Consider the following 26,029-nt stretch of genomic DNA (forward strand, 5'->3'; position numbering starts at 1 on the left):
CTTTCATGCATTGGAGAAGGAAATGGCAACCCACTCCAGTGTTCTTGCCTGGAGAATCCCAGGGACAGGGGAGCCTGGTGGGCTGCTGTCTATGGGGTTGCACAGAGTCAGACACGACTGAAGCAACTTGGCAGCAGCAACAGCAATGAAGTACACCTTTGCATTTCACCAAATCAATTTTTATTTTATAGAGCAAAAGTTTGTGGTTTCATTTTGAGTGTTTAACTCAACATTTAGGTAAATTCCTTAAAATTTTAATGTCTTGTACCAATGGTGAATATAAACTTTCGCTGTGTTTTCTAACTGAACATATTAGGTTCCTTTTGCTTCTGCTGCTAGGTGGTTACTAGTTTTTTGGGTTTTGGTTTTTTTGTTTTTTTGTTTTTTTCACTTGTATGGCATCATGGTTACTTAGCTGTCACCTGTGTCAAAGGAAACCTCCTGGGTGATGTAAAAGGCCCCCATGTGTTCAGGAAATGTTGCTCTGTGACCTTCTAGCAAGGCCTCTTTCTTTCTTTGATGGCCTAAAAGAATGGGGGTGGGTAGGGAGAGGAAGGAAGATGGAAGTACATACATCCCTACCCAGGAAGTAATGTCATGCCTTACCAGCCCTCCAGGAAGTATGCCCCAAAGCTTTCACAGCTTATGTTGGATCAAGGAGTCTCTCCAAATCCTGGGACCCCCTAAAGTGGAGTCTGGGGTTCCAGATTATAAAAGAAGGTGGTTTAGAGATCTTATAGTCTTGAAACATGTATGGCTGGAGAGAAACAGAGTTACCCTCCCCTTTATTGCCATATCAGATTTATCTTACTGGGTGACAGGGTCCTCTGGGAACCACCAAAAGAAATGTCAGTGACAGATTCACTTTTGCAATTACAGATGAGATGACTGAATTAATGATCTAATGGAACATTTTACCGTAGGACATGGCATCAGGGCACTTTTGCTGGCTTCTCCCCTTGCTCCACTCCAGTCAAATGAGATGGTACCACTTATTCTCATTCTCCCAATGATGACAGCCAAGGTCACTCCGAACCTAGACAGAACTGCCATCCCAATAAAGTCTCACTAACTTGAGGTCTGGATCCCCCTTATGAATAGACCTAAGAAGTATTCTGTGTGACACATCATTGCTTTCCTGGGATGTTATCCAGAATTAGTGTCAAATAATGAAAAGAGTTGGTAGAATTTGTAGTTAGACTCAAGTTCAAATCCAAATTCATTGCTCACAAGCTGACCATAAGAGAGTTTCTCTTTTCCCATCTGTGTAAAGGAGGCAAAAGGACCACTTCATCCAGTTATTATTCATTCATTCAGGAAATATGAATATGAAAATGACATTAAGTGCTTGTTTGCTAGGCACTTATAAGTCATATAGATGTGACAGAGAACATACCAAAGACTCATGGAGCTTATGTCCTCGGGGGAGAGAGGGAAGAGAGATACATATCAAAAATAATATATAAGCTAATAAATGCCATGAGAAATAATAAAAAAAAAATGTTATCCAGTAAGGGGGATTGTCTTTTAGGAAGGATGAACAGAGAAGGCTTCACTAATGAGATATCTGAGCACAGAGATGGATCAGAATGGGAATGAGCCCTGAGAATGTTGAAGGAAGAGCACAGAGGGAAGCGCATGTGCAAAGGCCCTGCAGGAGGCATTTGCCAGTCTGAAGAATAGAGTAAGGGCCACGTGGCTGGAGCAGAGTGGGTGGTGGAGACCCTCCTCCTGGCAGGTGATGAGGTCAGATAGGTGGAGGGGACCACATCAAGTAGGGCAGGGATCACAACAGCAGGTCAGGTCTAGCCTATGCTTGTTTATATACAGCCCTCTAGGTAAGAAGAGCTTTTAATTCATGAAAAAGTTGTTTCAAAAAGAAGACTATATTACATGTGTCCTGCAACGCTCCAGTTACTTACTGTCTCATCTTTTATAGAGAATATTTTGACAGTTCCTGATGCGCAGCCTTAGAAGCCACAGTGTGAAAGGAAATCATGAGGGGAGGGTTGAGTAAGAAAGTAATGTGAGGTGATTGACAGTCTTAAAAAGACAGCTGTGACTGCTGTGTTAGCTCAGACTGTAACCAGAGAGGGTGCAGCGGGGAACGCAGTTAAGAGGCCATCGTTATAGCCGGGGTGAGATAGAGCAGTAGGAGGGACCAGACTGAAAGCACAGGGGCGCTGGGTAGTAGGTGGATGGAGAATATATTTTGAACGCGGCACCAAATGTGCTTTGGATGGACTGTGGCATGTGAGAGAAAGGGAGAAGTAAGGGATGATTCTAAGATTTTTCAGCCTATATCCTCTCTTTAGGTTGTCTTGGAAACTGAACGAGAGAGTCATCTTTTCTGTCCTTAGGGTTTGATGCCTCCAGTTCTTTTACCATTTTGCAGTCAGGGTTACCTTCCTAAGGTACAGTTTTTATTGTTCTCCATTCCAAAGTCTCCCCCAGTGTCCCATGAGCTGTTGAACCATCAGATGTGGCTCTCCATAGTCTAACAGCCCCAAGTCATTGCCAGCTATTCCCTTTCTTCCAACCCTAACCAGTGAATTGTCTACCAGTCCCCCCATGAACTTCATAGTCTCAACCTCCAACCCTTTGCCTGTATGGGGTCCTTATTTTTTTTGTTTGTTTGTTACATTGTTAGATGTCATGGATCCTACCAGAATATTATGGCCTACGTTTTTGATAAAGCAGCTCCTTAACACCCTCATCACCTTCCTGGTCTATTCCTATCCCAATGATGTTTGGCTTCCCCTCTTTTAACAGGGATGTCTCTCTGTAACATGGGTTTTTATGCACAAGCCTTGTCTCCTGCCAGAATACAGACAAGAAAATATTGTCATAGAGCACATGGTTAAATCCTCCCCTTTATTAAATCCCAGCTCTGCCCTTGGAACCTATATGACTGAGCAAGTTACTTTACTTCTCAAAGCCTCGGTTTGTGCCTCTGTAAAATGGAGGTAATTCCATTGTCACTTTGCAACACTAAGTAAGAAGTAAAATGAGGTGACTCGCTTACTATAGTTCTGTGCCTGCCATATGATCAGAGCTCATTTAATTGACACAGTTGTGTCCGTTCTCCTTCATGAAGCTGAGGAGCTGAGACAGTATCTTTCTATTCTTCCTGGTGCTGTGTTCCCTGATTTTGTACACTGTAGGCAAATGAATATATTATTTAAAAAATTGGGTGAAATGAGTCAGGTTTTAGACTTAACTCTGAGTTCAGTTCCCCCCACCACCACATCAAGCTGTGTGACATCTAGGTAAGGCAAGAGCCTTACCTCTGAGTTTCAAATTCTTCACATTCCGAGAGTATGAAATCACCCCTACCTTGAAAAGTTAGGAGAATAAGCTATGATGATTGTAAAGCACCCAATGTTTCTAAAGTGTGGTTTGTGCCAAGGATAGTGTTCTCTGGAATGATGATTACCAGAGCTTCTGCAGAAAAAGCTCCTTTGCTGTACTGCCACTGAAACTTGATCATTCCTTAAAGCAGTGGTCCTCAAAATGTGGCTTCTGGACCAGCAGCATCAGTCAATGCCATTTTCCCCAGAACCCTTTAGAAACGCATGTTCTCAGGCTCACCCCAGGCCTAATAAAGCAGATGCTGTGGAGTGGAGTCCAGCAGTCTGTGTATTAACAAGCTGATATTCTCAGGCACCTAAGACCCACTGCCTTAGCAGAGGGAGGAGGTGGCTTGTGATGTCCCATACAAGCCCAGAGGGGTAGTTAAGTCACTCTGCTTTTTGTTTGCATCAAAATAGAGGACATGAGGGCCAAGAATGTTGCCAGCATTGGCAGAGAAGGGGAGCACAAGCCCCTTAGTGCCACTCTGGGGGGCCAGCAACTCCTGATTCTTTACTTAACGAGTCCTCGAATTGGAGGAAAGTGTAACCCATGATAAACAATAGGAAGTATAGTTCAGTTTGAGACACAAGACTAATCTGAGAGCATAAACCCACACCATAAACCATCACAGGCTATCAATTCACTTGCAGTAGTACAACTATACAGGAAGAATACCAGTGAGACTGACGAGGTATGAAAACTCTTTTAGTACGACTAATTCTAAAGTGAGCTGTTGACACATTTGTAAATACAGCAACTAAAGTTAGTTCAGATAGTTTCAAGAAATCCTAAAACATTGCAAAGAACATTTAATCTTTTCATAGTATTAAAGTCTAGAGAGCATTTAAATATCTCTACAGCTATGGAAAAAGCACAGCCACATTTATATATAGTTGCTGGCTTTTTAACAAGATACCACATTTATTTTTTTCCTTTTCTTTAGGCTCATGATATGACATGAAAAATCATGTCTTTGACAGGGTGATTCTGTTAATCCAAATTTAATCTGAATAGAGTTGAAATAAAAGTACTCTGCCTTCTTTCCCCCTTATTGTCTGTGGCCCTGAAGGAGGGTCAACACAGGAGAGGAGCAGACCCTGAAACCAGCCCTTGGGCTGCTGCTCTGAAGCACTGGCTAAAATACCATGCGTAAGGGGTGCCCTTGGCTTATGGAAAGAAAACATTAGAATTTCTCTGTATGATTACTTTTTTTATTCTACCTTGGCTGGCCAACATTTTTTTTTCTTTTTTTGCCACTTTAGTTTTTTAATTGAAGGATAATTGCTTTACAGAATTTTGTGATTTTCTTTCAATCATCAACAAGAATCAGCCATAGGTACACCCATGTCCCCTCCCTCCCAAACCTCCCTTCCATCTCCCTTTCCATGCCACCCTTCTAGATTATCACAGAGCCTCTGTTTAAGTTCCCTGAATCATACAGCAAATTCCCATTGGCTATCTATTTTATATATGGTATTGTAGGTTTCCATGTTACTCTCTGCATATTAATTTTTAATCTCAGGCTTTGAACTTTCTTTTTATGTATATTTGGGGATGGGAGCCTACATTCACATATTTTTTCCTAAAAGGAGTGTGTGATCAAAAAAGTGTGACTGCCTCTGAGGGTAAGTTCACATGACAGGGAGAGACTTGGGTAAAAGGTTGAAAATGATGGGGAAACAAATCTAGAATCTTCTATAGATTTCAGTTTTCCATGTTACCTGGTCACCTGTCACTGGAATACATAATGGTTTTGTCTCCTATCATGTCAATACTTTTCAGATCATGGTTGTGCAAATCAAATAAAAGGAAAAGCAAGAGGCAGACACCACGGCTTTATGTGGGGCTGTCTCTTCTTCTTGAGCCTGTCCCATTGCTCAGACTGCCACTGAGTGGACAGCCAGAGTGGTGCTGCCTGGTGGGGCAGAGAGAGGGCACCTAAACGGCCCCTTAAGTAGAGGAGATATCTATTCCCCATCACTGGTTACCCTTTTAAAGACCCAGATATCGGAGCCATCACTCACTGGTGAAATGAGGGTAAATTAGACCTGTTTAAGTGAGCGAGTAGGAGGCACAGGTGCCTTAAAAAGTCCACAAGGCACAGACTGAGTATATGATATGCCTTGTCCCTCCCACCCCGTACGCTGCCTTTCTGTCACTAGGCTGTAGTTACATCACATTTGTTTCTCTCTCTCACTGAACGCTTCTGAGAAGTTTCAAAGGAAGGTAAGCAGTACCTATCTCATCCACGTGCTTTTCTGATAGAACAGCTCTGGGTTTCTGCTGATCCCGGGCAGGGGCCATTCTGGAGAAGAGGTTTGGCCCCACTCGCCCTCTCCCAAGGATGTTGCATGGCTGCGGTCAACCAGTCGCACCCCCCCGCCTGTAGGCTGGCCACTTGCTTCTAGAATGAATTCCTTGGGAGCTTCGCCATGGGTCTTTCCTCTGTAGTGTGTCCTCCAAGAATGCTTTGCCCTCAGAGTAGCCACGCCTGGCCTGTGCTGACACTTCTTGCCCTCTTTCCCCACAGGCAGCACAAGGGGGTGGCCACAGGACCCTGCTGTATGGCCACGCAATTCTCCTGCGGCACTCCTTCAGTGGCATGGTAAGCTCACCTGGATCGCTGTCACCACTCAAGGAGGCTGAGGAGGAGGGAAAGGGTGGGAAGCCAGCGAGTGTCTCAGTCAGGTTAAGAAATCAGCAGGAGCCACTCAGAATGGAAATTATAGTACATTACTGTCTTAGTAACTTACCTCACTTAGCAGTTGTACATCTGTGTTTGCTTAACGTCTGACCACCTTCCTTCCCACTCCATAAGGAAAAGGATTATGTCTTTTTTTTTAAATTTATGTAACTAAACCTAACTTGACCAAGTGTGGTGCTCTGATATACTAAATGCTTAGAAAATATTTGTTGAATGGATAATCAGATAAACCTGGAATAACTGATGACTCGCATGTATAAGGATAACCAGCATAGGTGGAAAATCAATCAAACGGGATTTTTGTGAAATTTCTCTTTTACTAGCTAAAGGAAATAGGATGCTATCTGGTCCTTCATTCCTGAATTTGAAGGTATTATGTTAATCCAGAGGCAGGAGGCAGATAAAGAGAAGAGCAGTCACAGAAAGCAGATCAAGCTATAACTATTCAGGGATCTAGAACTAGAATTAACCGAAATGAGATAACTCAGTATAACTTGAATTTTTTTTCAAGTTTTAATAAATGTAATTTTTAAAATTCAAATATTCCAGTTCTTTTGCAGGGAGTGTTAAGAGGAATATCATGACCTCAGTCAAGTATAATATGAGGCAATTCTAAGGATATTTACCCCCAGTTCCTACATGTATCATTCTCCCTTACTATCAGTGTAAGGAACATTTCTTTCTCTAATCCCAGTGGAAAACTGTTACGTTAACTCAGGACTTTATTTTCATACGTTTTACACCTGCAGCGGACACTGCAAAATTCATCTCAAAGCTTGAACTGTCAAATTGGCAGGGAGAACAGCAGCTGCTTCTTAAATAATTTATTTATTGCAGCATTCTTTTTTTCCTGAACACTGGTAAGAAGTTGACCTTTTCAGCCTGAACATTCATCTGTGATAGTCCCTTGTGGCAAAGGACAAACAAAAATGACCAAATGGAAGGTTATCTGAGCAGGAGATGGGGACCATTTGAGAGTAGGGAAATTTTGCACCCTGGCAATCTCTAGAACTGAGAGGTGATCATTTATCTTTAGGAATCTGGTGCTTATCCATAGGGTAAATAAAACCCTAGCACCTCTCTTTTTCTCCCTAAATAGAATAAATAAAAGCTCAAACAGTATACTTCTCTTGGCTTTAAAAACTCAGGCTAGCATTGTGCTACAAAGAGGAAGGTTTACATTATTCATCATTAGGTTGGTTGCCCTCTACTCCCAAGAAATCCCACTCACAGTTAACATGAACTCTATACTAGCCAGTTCCTTTTAGGAGTAGCTCTGAGAATAAAGCCAGTGAGAGATGTCTATACCATACAATGATTCTGTGTTTTCCTGTTGCAGAGAATTAGAATTATAACTCAGAAAGTTTGTGCCAAATGCGTATCTGCCTCTCAGTCCAATTCTAAGACCACTTGCTGTGGCTGTCAATAAAGGAGGCAGGGAATAGGCTGTGGACTTTTTTCCTTTATTAAGTTACCTTTGAAAATAATTTTTAAATTTTACATGCACGTGTATTTTTATAATTAGAAAAAATCAGATATTACTTGAGAAGTTTTAAAGCTAATAAAAAAACTGAAAAACAGAAAATAAAAGAAATGAGGATATTATCATGGATGTTCCCACTGTCCAAAGACAACCTGCTATCAGTTTGGTGTAATTCCCTTTAGCCTGGTTGCTGGCATTTGAACTTTGCATACGTAGCAACCATACAAGTACACTGTTTTGTTTATATTCCATACTGTTCTACACTCTTGATAAATATTCTCCATGGTAACATAATATTCCATAAAATGAAGTACCAGAGTTTATCAACCTTTCCATTATTGTTGGTCATTTATGTTCTATTCATATTCTCAGTTTAAAAGTTTCAGAGTATCTTTGAACTAAAACATATTTCATATTTCAAACTTTTTCTATTTAAACTTATTTCTCATAGTCCTTTGAGTCAAATCACTGGGTCATCAGATAAGAACATCTTTGAGGTTTTAAATACATTATGAAAATATATCCCAGAAGCACTGTAGCCATGAACAATAAAGAAGCCCTTTTCATAGTAGCTCAGTGTTGAAACTGAGAAGCCAGCTAATGGTGAGATGCCAAGATCCGAGAGAAGAGTATGACTTCACTAGCATCTGCTCTTATTCCACAGTATCTAACATGTTTGACCACATCAAGATCCCAGACGGATAAACTTGCCTTTGATGTAGGTCTACGGGAACATGCCACAGGTAAGTCAACACACCCTAGATCTGTTGATCAGTGGGATCTTGGGCTAGGGGGTCTTGAGAAGGAGGCTGGATGCAAATCATTTGGGATTCCACACCAACCTGGTCAAGAAATAGGTCTGATAGAACTCTGCAGAAGAATAATAATAAAGAATATTATTGGAATGCAGAATGAAAACATAGGAATGCAAAATGAAGGTGAGCACGAGGCTTTAACCACAGTCTGCCAGAGTCTCAAAGAAAAACAATTTTTAGGGTTAGATACTGAAAATAGTAGAGAAGTTATTCCACATAAAAACCAATGGTAATGAATAACCGCTTTAAAAAACAAAGCATAATGAAGGTTTACATAATAAAGTATAGTCTAGATTTTAAAAAAGTAGTCCCATTTTGTTCTGCAGCGAATCAGCTATTTTTAAAGCAGTGTTTCCCAGATGTTAGTCAATGATATCCACCTTCATAGATTTGCCATTCCTGTGCATCAACTTTATTATTAATTTATATTTTTCCTTAAATTTACTTTTGTGTTTAAAATTTTATAGACAAAACTAACATCATTGCTGTAAGTAGAAAACTGGTATTGTTTGCTGTAAAAAGAGAATATAATGTAAAGAAAACCGTGTCACTCAATAATTGAAGAATGTTGGCAAATATTAGAAAAGTGTTCATGGTATACAAGCTCCAAACTGAAAACTTTCTGTTAGAACCAAAAGGTTTGAAAGTAGTAAAGGAAATTTCTCACTATATGACTCAGTGTTGTTTAATCGCCCTCCACTACTAGCACTATACATCATATACTACGGGAAACACTGGCTATTTTTTTTATTTTAGTTCGATCAAAAATGACAGTCAAGTGGTGGATCCTAAAAAAGATGGTAACCAGGACGATGCAGGTTTAAATGAACAACAGAAGACTAAGATAACTATCAACAAATGTTTCTAGTTAATCAAACAAGGGGCTGGTTTGCTGTAGGTTATTCCAAAGACCAGTGGAACAATGGATAGAAGTAGAAAACAGGCCCGTTTCATCTCAGTGAAGGAAATCACTTTGTAATATCTGCAGTATCCAGCAAAGGAACAGCTGGCCTCGAGATGGAAGGTGTTTCCTGTGGCTGGAAATATTCATGAGCAATCTGTCTGCCAAGGGCATTACGTATGTAATTTCTGCTCCGTTTAGAGGTTGGGCTTAAGGACCAATCAGGATTCTTGGTTGCAGACAGCAGAAACTGACTCCGTTAACTCAAGCAGAAAGAGAGTTTACTGGAAGGATGTTACATAGACTTCCTCTGAAGCTGAGCCCCAGGCTTAGAAATTGGGCAGGAAGAAAGGCCAGGGAAGAGCAAACAGCCTAGGTCACACGGCAGGAAGAGTCTCACTGGAGACAGTCTTTAATATGACATTTTCCCCCAAATAGGAGGGGAGTTCCATTGTTGGGGTCAAAGAAGGACAGTTCAGTTCAGTTCAGTCGTGTCCGTGTAATTATTCTAAAACTACAGCAGTTCATAAGGAGATGGTCCAAGATTATCTGATTTTACATATGATTTAGAAAAAAAAAAACTTATAGTTTAACCTGTTTTAAAATTAGCCTCCAATTAAATAAATAAATTTATAATAAAATAAATTAAAAAATCTAGAGATTAACCTAGATTTAATCTGGCGGGAAGGAATCTAGAGTTTACCTGGATCTGTTATTTCTGGATCATACATAGTCATGTCCAAGAACACCTGATGTAAGCCCCCTACCTCTCCTCCTCTTCCCCTTTTTATACAGAGCAGAAGAGTGGGCCTGCCTCAGCCCACTAGGTTTGGTTTTTTGTTTGTTTGTTTGTTTTACTAAAGTCAGATTATAGTTGAATATGATCTGAGGTTGCTTTGTTTCCAGCTAAAGCGTGTTATTCTTAAAATATAATCTCCTCTAAGGTGTTGTCAACCTTTGCTGAAAATTACAAAATGAGTGACGTGACACATTCTGAGTGTAAGCTGACTGACCTCTAAATATAAACTGTCTGTCTGTCTTGGAGCACATAATCAGAAAAGTCATATATGGTCACACTATTTATACCAGTAAAATGACTTTAGACTTTTTGAGACTTGGGAAGAAATTTGAGAAATAACCACTTTCTAGTCATGTGTTCAGGAAACCTGTTTTTTGTTTTTAGTTACTAGAGGCTTCAATAAAAATATAGGGAAATAGCAGAGAATATTACTCATTCTACCACTTTTTTTACCCCAAATTCCTAAAATCAAACTGGGTATGAATTCTGCTAACAGATGAGGGAAACACATGCATCAGCCCAGGTTCAAGCTGGCTTTTCAGAAGCTGACGTTGGCAGAAAGACGGGGGGACAGGGTTGACCAGGTGTTCGTGAAAACCTAGAGCCTAAAATAATTTATTTTACCTCCCTCATCCCCAACCCATTTCATATTCTCCTTGAAGAGAGTCAGCTTGGTATATGTGGGAGAGGGGAAGAACTTCCCGGCCGGTCAGATACAGTTCAGTAAGGCCTGGGGTGAGTCTCCTCTCTTTAAGAGGAGGGTTGCTCAGGAACCGACAGAATAGCATTGCTTCATTTACCCAGGTCATCCTGGGAATGCACTTTTCACTCAGAAGCCGCTTTTGAATTGAAAACAAATAGTTGAGTTGAATCTCTAGGAGAATGTGAGGAGAAGTTTGGAAGCAGTTTCTTGAATATTTCTGGAAGTGTTTCCCCTACACAGTGAAATGATTTGACTGACTTAACAGAACTGATGACCATTTTGCCCTTGGTTTTGCTTAAGGAGTTCTTTCTTTATTCCCTTTGAAAAGTTTTTGTTGTTTTCTAGACATAGATTTAGGATTTGTTTAGAATTGGGGGAAAAAAACACCGAAAGGTATTTTGGTAGGAAAAAAACACCAAAAGGTGTTAGGTATTTTAGGACCCTCAACTGGCCCTCACATACCCTGCTGACGTGGGGACTGGCCCATTCCTGGGCTCCAGACCACTGCCCTGTCCCCAGGAGAGGGAGAGAGAGCAACGGTGCTCTTCTCCTATGCATCTCTTTAGGACCCCTTCATCCTGACCCCCCTCAGTGGTCCAGTGCACATGATGGATACACGCCTGTCATTTTCCTCTTCGAATGTAGAGACCAGCCTCCTCTGTTACAAAATTTTAAGTCTAATTAAAGTGTAATCAGTGTCATCATATGTATTTATCCAAAGTGAATCAAAGTAATACCTGTACATAAAGAGAGACATAGTGCTCTTTTGCGTACCGAAAGCATCTACCTCTTGCCCCGCGCCTCCCTGCTCTGGACCCCACCTCTCTCAGGCATCCACGTCCAGCTCCTTTAGTACACTTCCCACTGTGCATAGTCATATGGCTTACTGATCTTTAGTTATTCTTTCCAGATTGGGCATGATATATTGATGTCCTAAATGAATAATAAAAACGCACCTCTTGTGGTCCTCTCTTCTCTATTTTCTCCTTCCACCTGCCTAGTATATTTGCACCTAACTTTTATATAACTATCAAGTCAATATTAACTACTTACATTGGCATAACTGTAACTTTTATTTGCAAATGAGACTCATGATATACTATGGTCAGTTCACTTTGTGGTATTACTTTTGTGCTTTCCACTACTTAATAATTGTCTTGTTTGTTGCTTTACTTTCCGTGACCTAGTCATTTATTTCCAAACTGCCCCACAGAACAGTAACTGTCCCTGATTAGATCCAGTCACAATAGCTGTTCTGTTGGTTACATCTTCTTAGAAACATACACCGTCATGAGGGAAATTCCTGTTTCCTCTCTCCAAGATTCTGTATTTTCCAGATCTCATGTTTTCCTGCCTTATTGGTTGATCACACCATTTTGGGGGAGCCCGTTTCCCGTAACTTTTACAGAAAATATCCATGGGAGACAAACTGTTGTCTGAAAGTTTCTTAATTTCAGCTTCACAAGTAATTCATAGAAGCATTCTACATGGGAAATATTCTTTTCTCAGCATCCTGAAGGTTTTTTGTTTTCTTCTAGCTTTTGGTCTGGCTGTTGAGATGTCTGTCCACATTATGCTTCCTGATCCTTGGTGTGTGACCTGTTTATATTTTCTGAGATATCTGGATCTTCTCTTTGGCCCTGATGTGTACAGTTCCACAGTGCTGTCTTGTCCTGGATCTTTATTGTTCTTTTTTCTTTCTTTCTTGTTCTTAGTCTCACAGGAGTGGACCCTGGTGTGTGTGTGTGTGTGTGTGTGTGTGTTTGTGTGTGTCCATTCTCCACTGTGCTAGGGACTCTGCGGGCCCCTTCACTATAAAAATGTTTGTCTTTCAGCCTTGGGAAAAGTCAAATATCTTTTAGTTAATGTTCTCCCTTTATGTTCTCTTACTGCTTTCTGAAACTCCTCTAGGTCGGTTTTCTAATTTTCTTTGCAGTCTTGTTTCTAATCTGCTTTTCTTCATTCTTCATTGTGGGAAAAATTTTCAACTTTATCCTATAACCTTCCTGTTTCTTTCTCTCTTTTTCAGGATCAAAGAGATTTCTTTTTCTTTGAAGGGACCCTTCATGGATACTCTCCTAGCTGCTTCATGAATGTTACTTTTTCTTATGCCTCTGAGATGATTAATTCTAAGAATTGTTTGAAGTTATCTTTAGCTCTCTGTAATCTTCATTTTTCCCCTTTCCTCACTTTTTGGTTTGTTCCTGTTGTTCATGTTAGAGACTTTCCTTACATGTCAGCTTATCCCTGGTCCCAGTTGATGTTTAGATCGAGGCAGTAAAAACCGACAGGAAGCCCCAACTGTGTGAGTGGCTTGCCGTGTCTTAAGTTTCACTTTGGGATAATCTAGCAGGGACCTGGACATTGCACTGGATATGCCCAAACAGCAGTATGGTTTTTGTTGGGTAGTTTTGCTTCCAGACTAAACAGTAATCTTCATTTGGATCGGGGATGGTTCAGCATCACGGCTGGCATTCTGGAAGCTGAGGAACGGAGGTAGAGGAAAGGGAGCTGAGATTTTACTAACCAGAGCATCGAATTTTAATTACTCTCCTTTTTCAGCGATACTCTTTAGTTCCACGTCTGACAGTGCCTGATACCTGGAGTGGTTTGTCATTCCACGGATATCACTTCTATTCTTCTGTAGACTGGAGGAGGAAGAGTTGCCTGGCATGCAGGATAGAGAAAAAGATCAAATGTTCCCTTAAAGCTTTCAGCCACTCCTCCTGTTTTCAACCCCATCTTCTATGGTTGCCTTCATAAGGAACTGTTATCTCCAATTCCACAGAATTTCTGGAGAATATGTAGCAGGAATGGCCTTACTTCTTAAGATCAACTTCTCAATCCATTTTCTTACCCAGAGACTGCAGTTGTAGCTTTGTCTTGGCTAAAAGCATCTTTCAACATTCCTTTTCCCAAAATATCAATTTTTCTCCTTTGCTATGTATTTCTCACCTGCTGTCTTAGACCTTATAGATTTAGACCTTTTGAAAACTTCTGATTTTTTTTCTAGTGAAATTACTGATGATTTAGTAGAATTTCATGGGGAAGGGGTGAGGCAAAGATAACGGTCTATAAGTGGTCAGTAGACCAATGAAGTTATTTCTGAAATATTTGTAGGTGCATATGAAAAAAATATCGTTTTTCTGTATGTATTAAAAATACTCAAAGGCTTCTATAGCTTTTGGGCTCCAGTGTTCTTCTCCAAACACTGTCTTTCTGTTTGTAAAGAAAATGAAAATGATAAACATACTCAAGAGCAGACGTGGGGGTAACTGGAATGCTTATAGATAAATAGAAATTGAGGTCTGGAGGGTGTGTGCATGTGTGTGTGTGTGTGTGTGTGTTTCAGGGATTCTGAACAGGAGGAAGGAGGATGAGGGGCAGAGTTAGGGACACTGACTTCTGTGATGCAGTCACTAACTCAAGGAGCCTTTGTGCAGGAGAAGCCTGTTGGTGGACCATTCATCCCGCTTCCAAGCAGAGGTCTGAGGGAGAAAAGGTTCGAATTGGTGATGACCTCATCCTCGTCAGTGTGTCCTCTGAGAGATACCTTGTAAGTACCTCCTAACACAAGCCTCTTTCATTTCCAGAATTGCTTCTTTTAGGAATGGATGGCCAGGGAAAACAGAACCACATCCGATTGGGTAGGATAAGATTACCTTTACCCAGTATACTTGAGACATGGTTAAATTGTCTCTCCTGCCATATTGTCATGGGGCCTGGAATGTTTTTTTTTTTTTTTTTTTTAGATTAAAGCACTGTTCCCAGCTTAAATGCCCCCAGGCACTTCCTAAAAAGCCAACAATTGACACATTAGTTTCCTTTAATAGTAGTGTTAGTTGTTCAGTCTTCCAACTCTTTGTGACCCCATGGAATGTAAGCCTGCCAGGCTCCTCTGTGCATGGAATTTTCCAGGCAAGCATACTGGCATGGATAGCCACTCCCTTCTCCAGGGGATCTTCCTGACCCAGGGATCAAACCTGGATCTCCTGCATTGCAGGCAGATTCTTTACCATCTGAGCCACCAGGGACTCAGTTTATCACTTTGGTTAGCTCTTGTCTAATTAGGAACAAGCCAGAAAGTGTTGGATATAAAAACATAATTGGAGGGAGAAAGAGAATTGGACATGTTTCAGAGTGTGGGATGTCACAGTGGTTGGAAAAGGCAGGTGAAATTTTGCCCCTGGTAGTGGTATTTGCATACCATATAAGATGTCAAGCAGCATTGACATCAGGCCCTTAAGGGATGGGGGCAATTCCTTACAGATCAGAGAAATGTCAGAGGTAAGTTTTTAAGTTTCTCAGCACCAGTTCTGCCAGCAGATTTTACTTTGTCTAGACCAAAGGCTGGATTAATTTTTCCCAATTGTAAGTCCCCTTCTCCTGCCAACGATAGATGTTTTGTAACTTCCTGTTGAATTTGAGATCCAGCTGAGGGGATGAAGTCAGCATGTCTGCCACCTCTGTAGCTGCATACTTCCTCTTCCCTGAATAAAGTGTCCCACTTGGAAGCTGCTTCGAGATGGGGTGGAGCACTCTCCCACAGTCTAGGTAGAAAAAGCCCGATGAGAGTAATCCTTGAAGTTCTAGGTGAGCTGCTTCTGTCAGGACTGGCCTGGCGATTTAAAGGGTGTCTCATTTCTGTTTCTGCTGCAGCATCTCTCAATATCAAACGGTAACATACAAGTGGACGCCTCCTTTATGCAGACACTCTGGAATGTACATCCTACGTGCTCAGGAAGTAGCATCGAAGAAGGTGTGCTTCTTTCTGTGCGTCCAGCTCTCAGCCCGCCTGTTTGTCTTGTGCTACGTATATTGACGTATTTTGCGACTTTCCAGTTCTGGCACGGGTGTCTCGGTACCCACTTAGTGTGATTTTTGGTTCACCTGAATTCCTTTCTCTCATGTTAATATGGATTATTTCCTGTCCTGATTTCTGATTTCATGAGCACTTCTGACATGATTTTTCAATTCTTTCAATGTACCATTGTTTTGGCACTGTGTGCGTTCAGGACCTTGGAGACAAACCTTTCTTCTCCCACTGACTTTTCAGTTTTATTTATGGTTATAAGTATACAGACCTTAGCAGGTTCAATTTTAGAAGACATTATTTGCCAAGAAGGTGATATTTTTTATATTTCTCCCCAATGCATCTCTCTCTACAGGTGGGAGGAGGACTTTCTGTATAATAAAAGGATGTTTGGCCATTTGTTTTTACTTATATTTATGGAAGTCCATTTAAAAATAACAAATGGCATTTTCTCCATATTTTATTTCTCCCTTAGAAGTAAGATCATCAAAGTTTGTTCAGCATATTCTATTTTTTGGAGCTAGGCAAAGTCAATAACACCTTTCAAGTTATATAATAAATACACTGGCCTTATTTTACTCATGGGTAATATCACTGCTGAGCAGGATAATCAGATGCCAGTGACCTAAGGGTTATCACATCACATTCTAGGACTTTATAGCAAGATCAGAATTTTTAAAAAATACTCATATCACAGGTTCTAACCCTATTTTAAATCTTGAGTCTGTGAAACCTCTTTCTATTAGATGATGTTGGAAAATGGAAAATTGAGAGTTGTCAAGGTGATACCCCAGTTTCAGGAGGCATCACAGCTAACTTGAAAAATGAGTAAGCAGCAAATTTTTAACTCCTTTGGCAACTGAAGGAAGGCTTTTCAAAGGCAGGATGTGTTCAGCTCTCTTCTTTCACACCAGAATTCACCCACTGCTCTAAATGTTTTGTCAGTCATTCCCTTTCTCTCAGGAACCAAGGAATCCCAGGTTAAAATATTCCCTGAGGAAGTTTTGACCGAATCTTCTCTGCGTTAATTTTGTTCATTTCCACTATAGGGATAATATTAATGCCCAGTCCCACAAGAGGGTTTGTGGAGATTAATTGCAAATCATTTCACAACAATGCTTTTAAAAGTTTTGAGTGCCCTTGTGGTAGAGCTTGGGCAGCTGATCACTTGCGTTATCTGACTCTGCAAAATGTTCTCTCAGCATCTGCTGGTGAGAAACCCACTTCAGCCCTTGAGAAAAGGAGTGCTCCTCCTCGTGACCCTTCTCTCCTGATTATTGCCCTGGTATATTTCAATTAAGAAATGTTGTAATGCGCCAGCATTTGGCAGCTTCCTCCGTGCCATAGAATATTGATTGGAGAAGCCTAGGGACTGTAAATGATGGGCTGCAAATGGAGCATGGCTGTGCCGTCGTAAGATGATAGATCATTTAATCAAGAACGTGATCATGGAAGGGGTTAACTTTCTAAATAAGTTGGCTGTTAACAGTGCCCCTACAGTATATCATGAATTATTTTAATGCAAAAAAATATACAATTGTAAATATTTGTACAGTAAAAGAGAGGAAGATGAGAAAATGACTTGTAAACATTTGAGGAAAGCTTAAGAGGAACTTGCCTTACCTGGACAGATGGAGAAAATGAACTAGGGAATATCAAGACTATCCCTGTATAAGATGTATTGATAACACCCTTTTCTCCCCTGGCATGACTTTTCCTTCTTACTATTATAATCCAACACTCAAAATAGTTTCACAGGCCCTGAAGTGATCTAATTATGTGATTTTCTCAAAATCCTGATACAGACATTGAACATATTAAGTCCATATGTCTCCTGAGAACAGACTAGTTGGGAGAAATTTTTATTTCAAAGGGATGACAAATTCCACTTCTTCATGTAAAGTAAAGTTCATACTGGGACCCTTCCCCTGCTACCATGTTTTTTAAATGGAGACTTGCCGTTTATTTGAAGACTATTTGGTCATCATGTCCTTGAAGTTCATTATTTCCTATCCATCTCTGAACTCCATGGCTATTGAGATTCCTTTCCTTATTGTGAAAGCTAAGGGCTAGGTGACAGCTGCCTCTCTGCTTGGCCACTCAGGGATTCTGGAATGTCATTCTGCCTTCTCTTGGTGTTGGAATAGCATTCAGGTTTGATCTGTGTTTATTTAACATGTTCGAAAACTAGCTACTCCTAAGAAAGCTCAGAATAAGTTTGCTTCTCCTTTCCCAGTATCATCTTACTTTCTCATGACTGCAATTTTATTTGAAACTTACCACAAAATGTACACATCCACATTGTAAGAGCTTATCCAGGAACTTGGTGTTGGGTCTATTTATGTCCTCAACAATTGGAAAATCCTTATCTTCCTAAGAGCAGCAAGTCAAATTTCCTTTTGGTTGTGTGTGTATGTGTATTTTTTTTAATGTATTATTTTATTGAGGCATAGTTGATATACATTGTATTAGTTACAGGTAACCTTTTGGCTTTTAATGACATGAATTGACATTGTTTTCACCTTCCCTTTTGATACTGGGCTTGTTCATCTCTGAAACCCTATTTAACTTTCAGTGTTAGAATTGGCTTTTTTCTACCTGAGGCCTGAACTCGTGGAATCTGTCATTTCCCAAATGCTTCTCTCTTTGTGTTTTCTAAAATAACTGACTCAAATATGTTCTCATTATTCAGCTTCCTGTCAGCTCATAGTAGGACATAATTCTGTTACAGGATACCTACTTGGTGGGCATGTAGTACGTCTTTTCCATGGTCACGATGAGTGTTTGACGATACCATCTACAGACCAGAATGATTCCCAGCACAGGTAAGCCAATAGCTTCCTCCTCCTTCTCTTGTCTCCTGTCTCCAGTGACTCAGACTAAAAATTTTGCATTTGGATATGTCCGCCAATGAATTCTGTAAGTGTTGGTTAACTGACAGACTTCTGTCCAGTCGTGAGTTGCAGTTGTGAAACAGGAAAGGCAGTATGCTCAAGTTTGCTCACAGGAATAGCATGCACATGCTGCTTCTTAGGCAAGAAATTCCATCATGCTTTTCAATCCCATTGTTTTCTTTGGTTACTCTGGAATCTAAGGAGTTTCTGGTAGCTTTAATTGCAGACTGAAGCCCCCATTTTGGTGATGGAAATCAGGGTAATCATTCTAGTGAGTCTGTGCACTTATATACATTATTCACCAGGTTCTTCAAAGGCAGATCATCTCTGTTACTCCCCCTTTTATGTGCTATGAAGGTGGAGTTCAGTGGTTTCATTCTGCTTATCACCAAATAGGATTGGAGAAACCAAATGTCAGTATCCAGACAGAGCTGGATTTAGCAGAGGACAGTGCCGAAGGGACTGTGTAGAGGGAGCTGCTGAGGATGGCGCTTTCTCTGGTCCTCTAGTTATCCTCTCGGTGGATGCGTTTCCAGAATTCAAAGTCAGGAGATGGAAGATGTTAATCTAGATCTTAACTTCATGCTGAAGCATCCTTTTGTATTCTGTTTATATACAGAGGAACAGAGTATACAAACTTGGCCCCTGTAATTGTGAAACCCTGATATATTTTAAAAACTCAAGTCTTAGATCCAAATTAAACTGAACTTGATATAGCAAAGAATCCGCCTGCAATGCTGGAGACCCCAGTTCAATTCCTGGGTTGAGAAAATGCGCTAAAGAAGCGATAGGCCACCCACTCCAATATTCTTGGCCTTCCCTTGTAACTCAGCTGGTAAAGAATCCACCTGCAATGTGGGAGACCTGGGTTCGATCCCTGGGTTGGGAAGGTCCCCTGGAGAATGGAGAGGCTACCCACTCCAGTGTTCTGGCTTGGAGAATTCCATGGACTGTATAGTCAATGGGGTCACAAAGAGTCAGACACAACTGAGCAACTTTCACTTTCACTTTTTCACTTGAGACAACAGTGAGTCTGATCTCCCTGTTGTCTAATACGTCCTTTGTTTTTGCATGACACCTGTGGGAACCTCATTAACTGCATTTCTTTACTTTGTTAGAAACACAGGTTCACATCTACACATGTTAGAAACCGTCTAACTCAGGCTCCTGCCAAAGGTCACACACTGGATGATTTCAGTTGGGACCCTGAAAACCAGAGATGCTAACTCTCTAGCCAGGGCTCCTTCCTTATTTCATGTCCTAAATGACACTCAGGAGCACTGTGCTTGAGTGTGTTATTGTACTCTTAGAAACTATCCCTTGGCAATGCTGTGCTGTGCTTAGTTGCTTAGTCATGTCTGACTATTTGCCAACCCCAGGCTCCTCTGTCCGTATGGATTCTCCAGGCAAGAATACTGGAATGGGTTGCCAGGCCCTCCTCAGGATCGAACCCTGGTCTCCTGCATTGCAGGCGAATACTTTACCGTCTGAGCTACCAGGGAAGCCCATCCATCAGCAATGTCTGTTGTTCTGAGCCTCTCCCTACTCACTCTGTCCTCTGTGTGTCCCTTTGTGGGAACCAGATGTGACCCAGATGGTGTCTAGGACACATAAAGCACAGACCTCTGGCAAGTGTCTGATTAATTCTCGTCCCGTGGCTCACGGTTATCTCTGAGTAGAAAAGAGGCTGAGTTGATGTCCATTGGAATTAAAGATTCCCTATGCTAAATGACGTTATATGATCCTATTCAGGTGCGATTTTCTTTTCCTTATTTTTAAACTGTAAGGTTGTGCAGTAGCCCAAGTGCTGTCTCTACAATATCTTATTCTGCTGCATTAAGGGGAAGGCTTGCAGAACTGAAATTTTGTGAGTAGTTGTGCAGAGTTGTCTACATCTAAGATGGAACACGTTGGAACTCACTAGTTCTTTCCATTCCTATTCTTTTTTTTCATTCTTATTCTTTTTTAAGGAAAGAAATTTGGAAAAAATTAAAATAACCTGTACATGGCCCTTTATCCCACTCCTTCACCTCCACATGCACACATGCGTGCGTGCGTGCACGTGTGCGCGCACACACACACACACACACACTCTCACATGTCATTACATTTAGAATGAAATTAGAAGCAGCCTAGGCAGAAACTGTGCTGCTTGGAGAAGCTTATCATTTTCTGGGCATTCCTGTTGAGTGGTTCAACAAGATCCTGACCCAAAAGAAAGTTTGGACAAGAATTTGAAAGAAGATGCTGGGGAGAGGAATTCCCAGAATGGGCCCCCGAGCCAGGCTTGCATGCCATCATTGAGTTAAGAGTAAAGGTAGCTTTCCTTTGACTGAGGATTTCATGTGAGCTAATTTGTATTTTGTAATAAAAGAAATAGATTAAAAATATAGATAAAAAAAGAAATAGATAAAAAAAATAAAAAATTTGTAAGGAAGCATGAAAGGGTTGAGACTGGGTTGTCAGCAGTGGCTCCTTGTACTGGAACTTGGATCTTTGTAGTCACTGGTCTCTCATTCAACACAAGATGCTTTAGCATTATTTGATGTCTTCGTGAGGTGAGTGATAAGCCTCATCATTGTCATGAGTCATCAGATAAACCCCCAGAATGGGCCAGAATGGCCAGGAGTACCAAAATGTGGGAGAGCGCAAAGAAATAGGAAGTTGAGAATATTCTAGGAGGTCCCCACAGCCAAGAAATCATGCAAGTGATTCCACTGTAATGGGGCTGGCTTTCCAGAGGAAATCGTTTGTATTCCTTGTAAAACCTGAGAGCAGCCAGGCCCATGAGAGGCTGACCCTCCCAGGGTGCAAAGCCAAAAGGATAATCTAGCGTTCTGAGCTCTGATCCTTGGCTCTGCCTCGGGCTTGTCAAGCACCCTGGGGTAAGTCACTTACTGAAGCCAAGGCTGAGCTGTCAGCCACGCTTTCAGAACGCCTCAGTTCCCCACCCACTCACCTCCTCTCCTGGGGTTATTGTTTTAGAGAATGGGAACAGGTTGTTTCAACCCCTGTAACCTTGCAAGATTCACTGGAGCAAGCCGCCTCCTTTTCCTAGATGGGAAGAACTAACCTTCTAGAATTCTTTACATGTCAGAGGAAGAGTCCTCAAATCATGTGACCTAAGGTGACCTGCTCCACCTTCGCTACCTGAGAGACACTTTTGCTCTCACTGAGGATGGAGACGCATCCGTGAAAATCTCAACTAATTTTCCTGTGGAGCTAGGTCAGAGCAGCCTCATTACTACTCTGGGCCTGGCACAGAGACACCTGGGATGCTAGACCTCTCTTTTAAATACTTACTACATATTTCCTGATAGTATGTACATTTGCAAAAAGTTTAGAATGTCTTCTATAATCCTACGAACCAAAGTTAACTATGGTTGATGTAGTGTTTTATTATATTTTTGTGCCATGTAATGTAGCTTTCCATGCATGTTCATAAGTGTCTATAAACAAAATTTGGATAAATCAACAGTACACAATATTTTGTACATCCATGAACATCTTTGTACATGTTCCTTACTTTAAAGAAACCACATTAAATGCTCACAACCATGCCTTGACGTAAATACCCTATTAGGTTCATTTTACAGACAAGGAAGCTGATGCACAGAGATTTGAAAGAACTTGGCAAAGTCATGAAGCTAATAGCTTCAAATTCAGGTCTACCTGACACCCAAAATTAATATTTGTAAGCAACTCATAATTATATTACTTCCTGGGAGAAACAAATAATTACTGCACTTTTCCTCTTTCCCCTCTGTTAATTAACTGTTGTCTCAAGACATAGGTCAAGATTCTCCTGGGGTTTGAGTAATTCAGTAGTGATACATCCAAACCTTCTACAGTAGAGATATCTTTTTAAATTAGTGAAATTAAATGAAGTTAAATGATCAGTCTTGAGCTAAAATCACAGTATTCTCAGAAAGTATCTGGATTCAGTATGCCCGGTAATCAGGGACCACTATTCATGAGACATACCTTTAAACGAGGATAGTTCATTTAATTTATCATAATATGATAGAGATAAGTTGTTCCCTATTGTGCAGATTTTAAAAAATAGACTTTGCTAATCATCAGATAGACATTAGACAAACCCATTTTTACAAAAAGCCTGACCTGTACTCTTCAAACCTGGCAAAGGCATGAAAAATAAGAAAATACTAAGAAACTCCAACAGACCAAAATAAACAGGGAAAACATAACAACTAAATGAAATGTGACATCCAGGATAGGACTCTGGAACAGGAAACAAAATTTATAGAAAAACTGGAAAAATCGAAATAAAGTCTTGAGTTTAATTAGCAGTGATGAGCCAATGTTGGTTTCTTAGTTCTGACAACTCTACTTCATATTGTAAGATGATAACTATAAAGGAACCTAAGTGAGACTTTACAGAAGCTCTCTGGACTATCTTTGCAACATTTTTATAAATCTACAGTTAGTCCAAAATAAAACTTTTAGTTAAAAACACTTTAAAAGATGATTATTAATGCAGGAAAGGGGAGAAAGTGTAGTAATAAAACCCTGAACACCACAGTAGCTAAGCATAGAGCTTTGTCCCCAGCTTCCTAGAACAATGGAAATGAGTTCACCCTGTACTGCATATGTTTTACAAGTACAAATACATTTTCTAAAGATGTGAAAGTGCATCAGGGAGCTGAATGTGAAAGAAACGGAGCATTCAGTACTTAATCTGATGATATGTGTCTGGACTGTTTTGACTCCTGATGTAGAGATGGAGACAGTCCTTTCACTGTACGCCTGACAGTCCATGAGTGTCCACGACGTGTATGTGGTGAGCATTGCCCTCGCCTTTAGCACCTTTTTTCCCTTTTAAGAGAGAATAGGAAATTGTGTCTTTCTTTGAGGTTTGTTTCTCATTTTGCTTACTATGAGTCCTGAGAAATACAGCGTGTTCTGAGCAGCCTCTGCAGGGAACTGTCCCCTGCCCAGTGCTGATCAACATCACGTGCAGAAGATCTAATCTCCACCTGTGTTCACAGGAGGATATACTATGAAGCTGGGGGAGCTGGCACGAGAGCCAGATCGCTATGGAGAGTGGAACCCCTTCGGATAAGGTAATGGAGCTTCAGGGTTGCATTCTTTTCAAGATTGGTTTTTTGTTTGTTTGTTTGTTTTCCCGGACAACCTATTGTCTTAAATGTTACATTTGTTCTACATTAGCTGGCAAACTCTCAGAAGTTACTTGGCAGAGGTAAATTCTGAAATGTCTGTGACTTTTGCTTTTGTTTTTAAAGCACAACGCACACACATGTGTGTGTGTGCGCGCACACACACACACACGATTTCCAAGACTTCTGCTTTGACTCTGAAGTTAGCAGGCTCTATTGCTTGATCCAAGCCCCCAGCTCCTGCCACCCTTGCAGTGGCTATGTTATAAAAGGCAAGCATAGACATGTCCACTGAAAGCCATCAAAGCTCTTCTCCCATTTATTTTCTTAAATAGATTCTCTGGTACCCAGGTGAGTCTTCCTCCTCCCGGTAGCCTTGTTGGCTCCAAAGCAAAGTTAGCTTTAATTGACAGAGTGGCGGCTGTGATGGCATGAGGTAGGGAAGACTAAAATATCCCTGGACGTGTAGCTCTGAAGGAAACCACATTTACCGGAACTTGTCAGAAACAATTGGCTGGACGGAACAGGACACCAAGACTTTGGAGACAGGGACTTGAGTAAAGGCATGGCATCTCTACTGCAGAGGAGTTCAGTTAAGCTCTGGACTTTTCTTTTGCTGAGCGGGATCACAAGTTAGGCTCAAGCTAAACTGCTCAGGGTAAGAGCAGAGGGTCAGTGTGGCCATTTTTTGTTTTCTTTCTCTGCCTTCCCCTCTAGCTCTCTGTTCCATCTCTGCCTGAACACATGTTCAAAATAAAATCTCTAGTGGGTGGGGGTGTATGTGCCTCCAGGGAGTTCTCAAGATAATCCATTGGTGATCAGGAGAAAATATTAGAATTTCTCTTACACACACATACAGGTACATTCAATTTTTTTTTTATTGAGGAACTCTAGAAGAGGCTGACTGAAAGGGTATGGTGTCCTAAGGAGTACCCACTTGTTAGCTGGCTTGTGGCATTTATATTCTCTTTCAAGCCTGTTGAAGTTTTTATAGCAACATACTCTGTTTTTTTCAGGATATTAGGGCTTGGTTCTTGTTTAATGAACTTTTTAAAAAATAAAAATAAGTATGTATATATAGTTCCAGTTATGGTTCTTTATTTCCCCAGAGTCTTAAACATGAAGAATTTAAGGCTTCTATTAATGTAATTAGATTCTTTGGTACTCCAAAGAATTAGATCAAGGGGAGAGTCATTTTAAAAATTGATACATGTATTTCTGAAACATTTTGTTCTAACTGAAAAGATAATTAGATACAGATTATTCAATGAATAATTTCTGCCCTAGCACTTACCATGACTTTTATTGAATGCCAGCCTTTTGATGTAGGACCATATGGTTCTACAACCCATTCAGCATGGACTCTCACTTATCGCAATCATCTTATTCTGCTTTACTTTTTCCCATGGAATTTAATATCTTGTAACATTCCACAATATTTACTTATTTATGTTTGTTTATTATTTGTCTCTCCCTGGTGAGTGTAAACTGCATAAATATTTCTCTTAAAGAGAGGATTCTTTTCATTATTAAAGTAGGATTGACATACAGTATTATATTAGTTTTATGCGTACAGTATAATGATTTGACATTTGTTTACATTGCAAAATGATTACTGAAGTAAGTTTAGTTATTATATGTCACCATTATGGAATTGCAATTTTTCTAGCAATAAGAGCTCTTAAGACTTACTTTCTTAGCAACTTTCAAATTGTGATGATAGTCAATAATATATATATATTACTATTACTGTATATAATATATATATTACTACCATGCTGCACTTTACATACATCCCCATGACTTATTTGTTTTATAACTAGAAGTTTGTATCTCTTGATCCCCTTTAACCATTTCTCCCACCTCCCCAACCTCCCTTCTCTCTGACAACCACCAATCTATTCTGTCTCTGTGAATTTTGTGTTGTTTTGTTTGCTCATTTGTTTTGTTTTTCAGATGCCACATATGAGTGAAATTATATGGCATTTGCCTTACTCTGTCTGATTTATTTTACTTAGATAGTACCCTCAATATCCATCCATGTTATCACAAATGGAACAATTTCATTCTTTTTTATGACTGAATACTATTCCATTGTGTATGCATATATGCCACATTTTTTTATTGATGAACACTTAGGTTGCTCCCGTATCTTGGCTATTATAATTAATACTGCAATGAACGTAGGGGTGCGTATGTCTTTTCAAATTAGTGGTGGTAGTAAAATACTTGAGTGGAGACCGTGCATTTGGAAATGCCTCACTTTCCCAGAAACAAGTTTCTCTTCAAAAGCGGGCTTCTCATTTTTGTGTGTAATTTTGGCATCAAGACATTTCAGTGAAATGAAGGAAAACTTGGAAGCTTGGAACTTCCAGTTACATTAAACCATGGACCTGCCCAGAGGGCGATGTTCCTTGTTGGTGAT

General features: G+C 40.5%; 1 protein-coding gene across 1 annotated transcript in view; it reads left to right on the forward strand.

Moving 5' to 3' along the window:
* The window catches only part of RYR3 (ryanodine receptor 3), a 457,031-nt gene that overhangs the window by 137,923 nt on the left and 293,079 nt on the right, over positions 1-26,029 (forward strand). Inside the window, 6 exon segments of the mRNA XM_070378270.1 lie at positions 5,885-5,959; positions 8,206-8,284; positions 14,203-14,315; positions 15,419-15,518; positions 18,304-18,397; positions 23,476-23,550. Of these exon segments, the coding sequence (XP_070234371.1) occupies positions 5,885-5,959; positions 8,206-8,284; positions 14,203-14,315; positions 15,419-15,518; positions 18,304-18,397; positions 23,476-23,550 (536 nt within the window).

Source organism: Bos mutus, chromosome 10 (assembly GCF_027580195.1).
Source record: "Bos mutus isolate GX-2022 chromosome 10, NWIPB_WYAK_1.1, whole genome shotgun sequence".
Classification (NCBI taxonomy): domain Eukaryota; kingdom Metazoa; phylum Chordata; class Mammalia; order Artiodactyla; family Bovidae; genus Bos; species Bos mutus.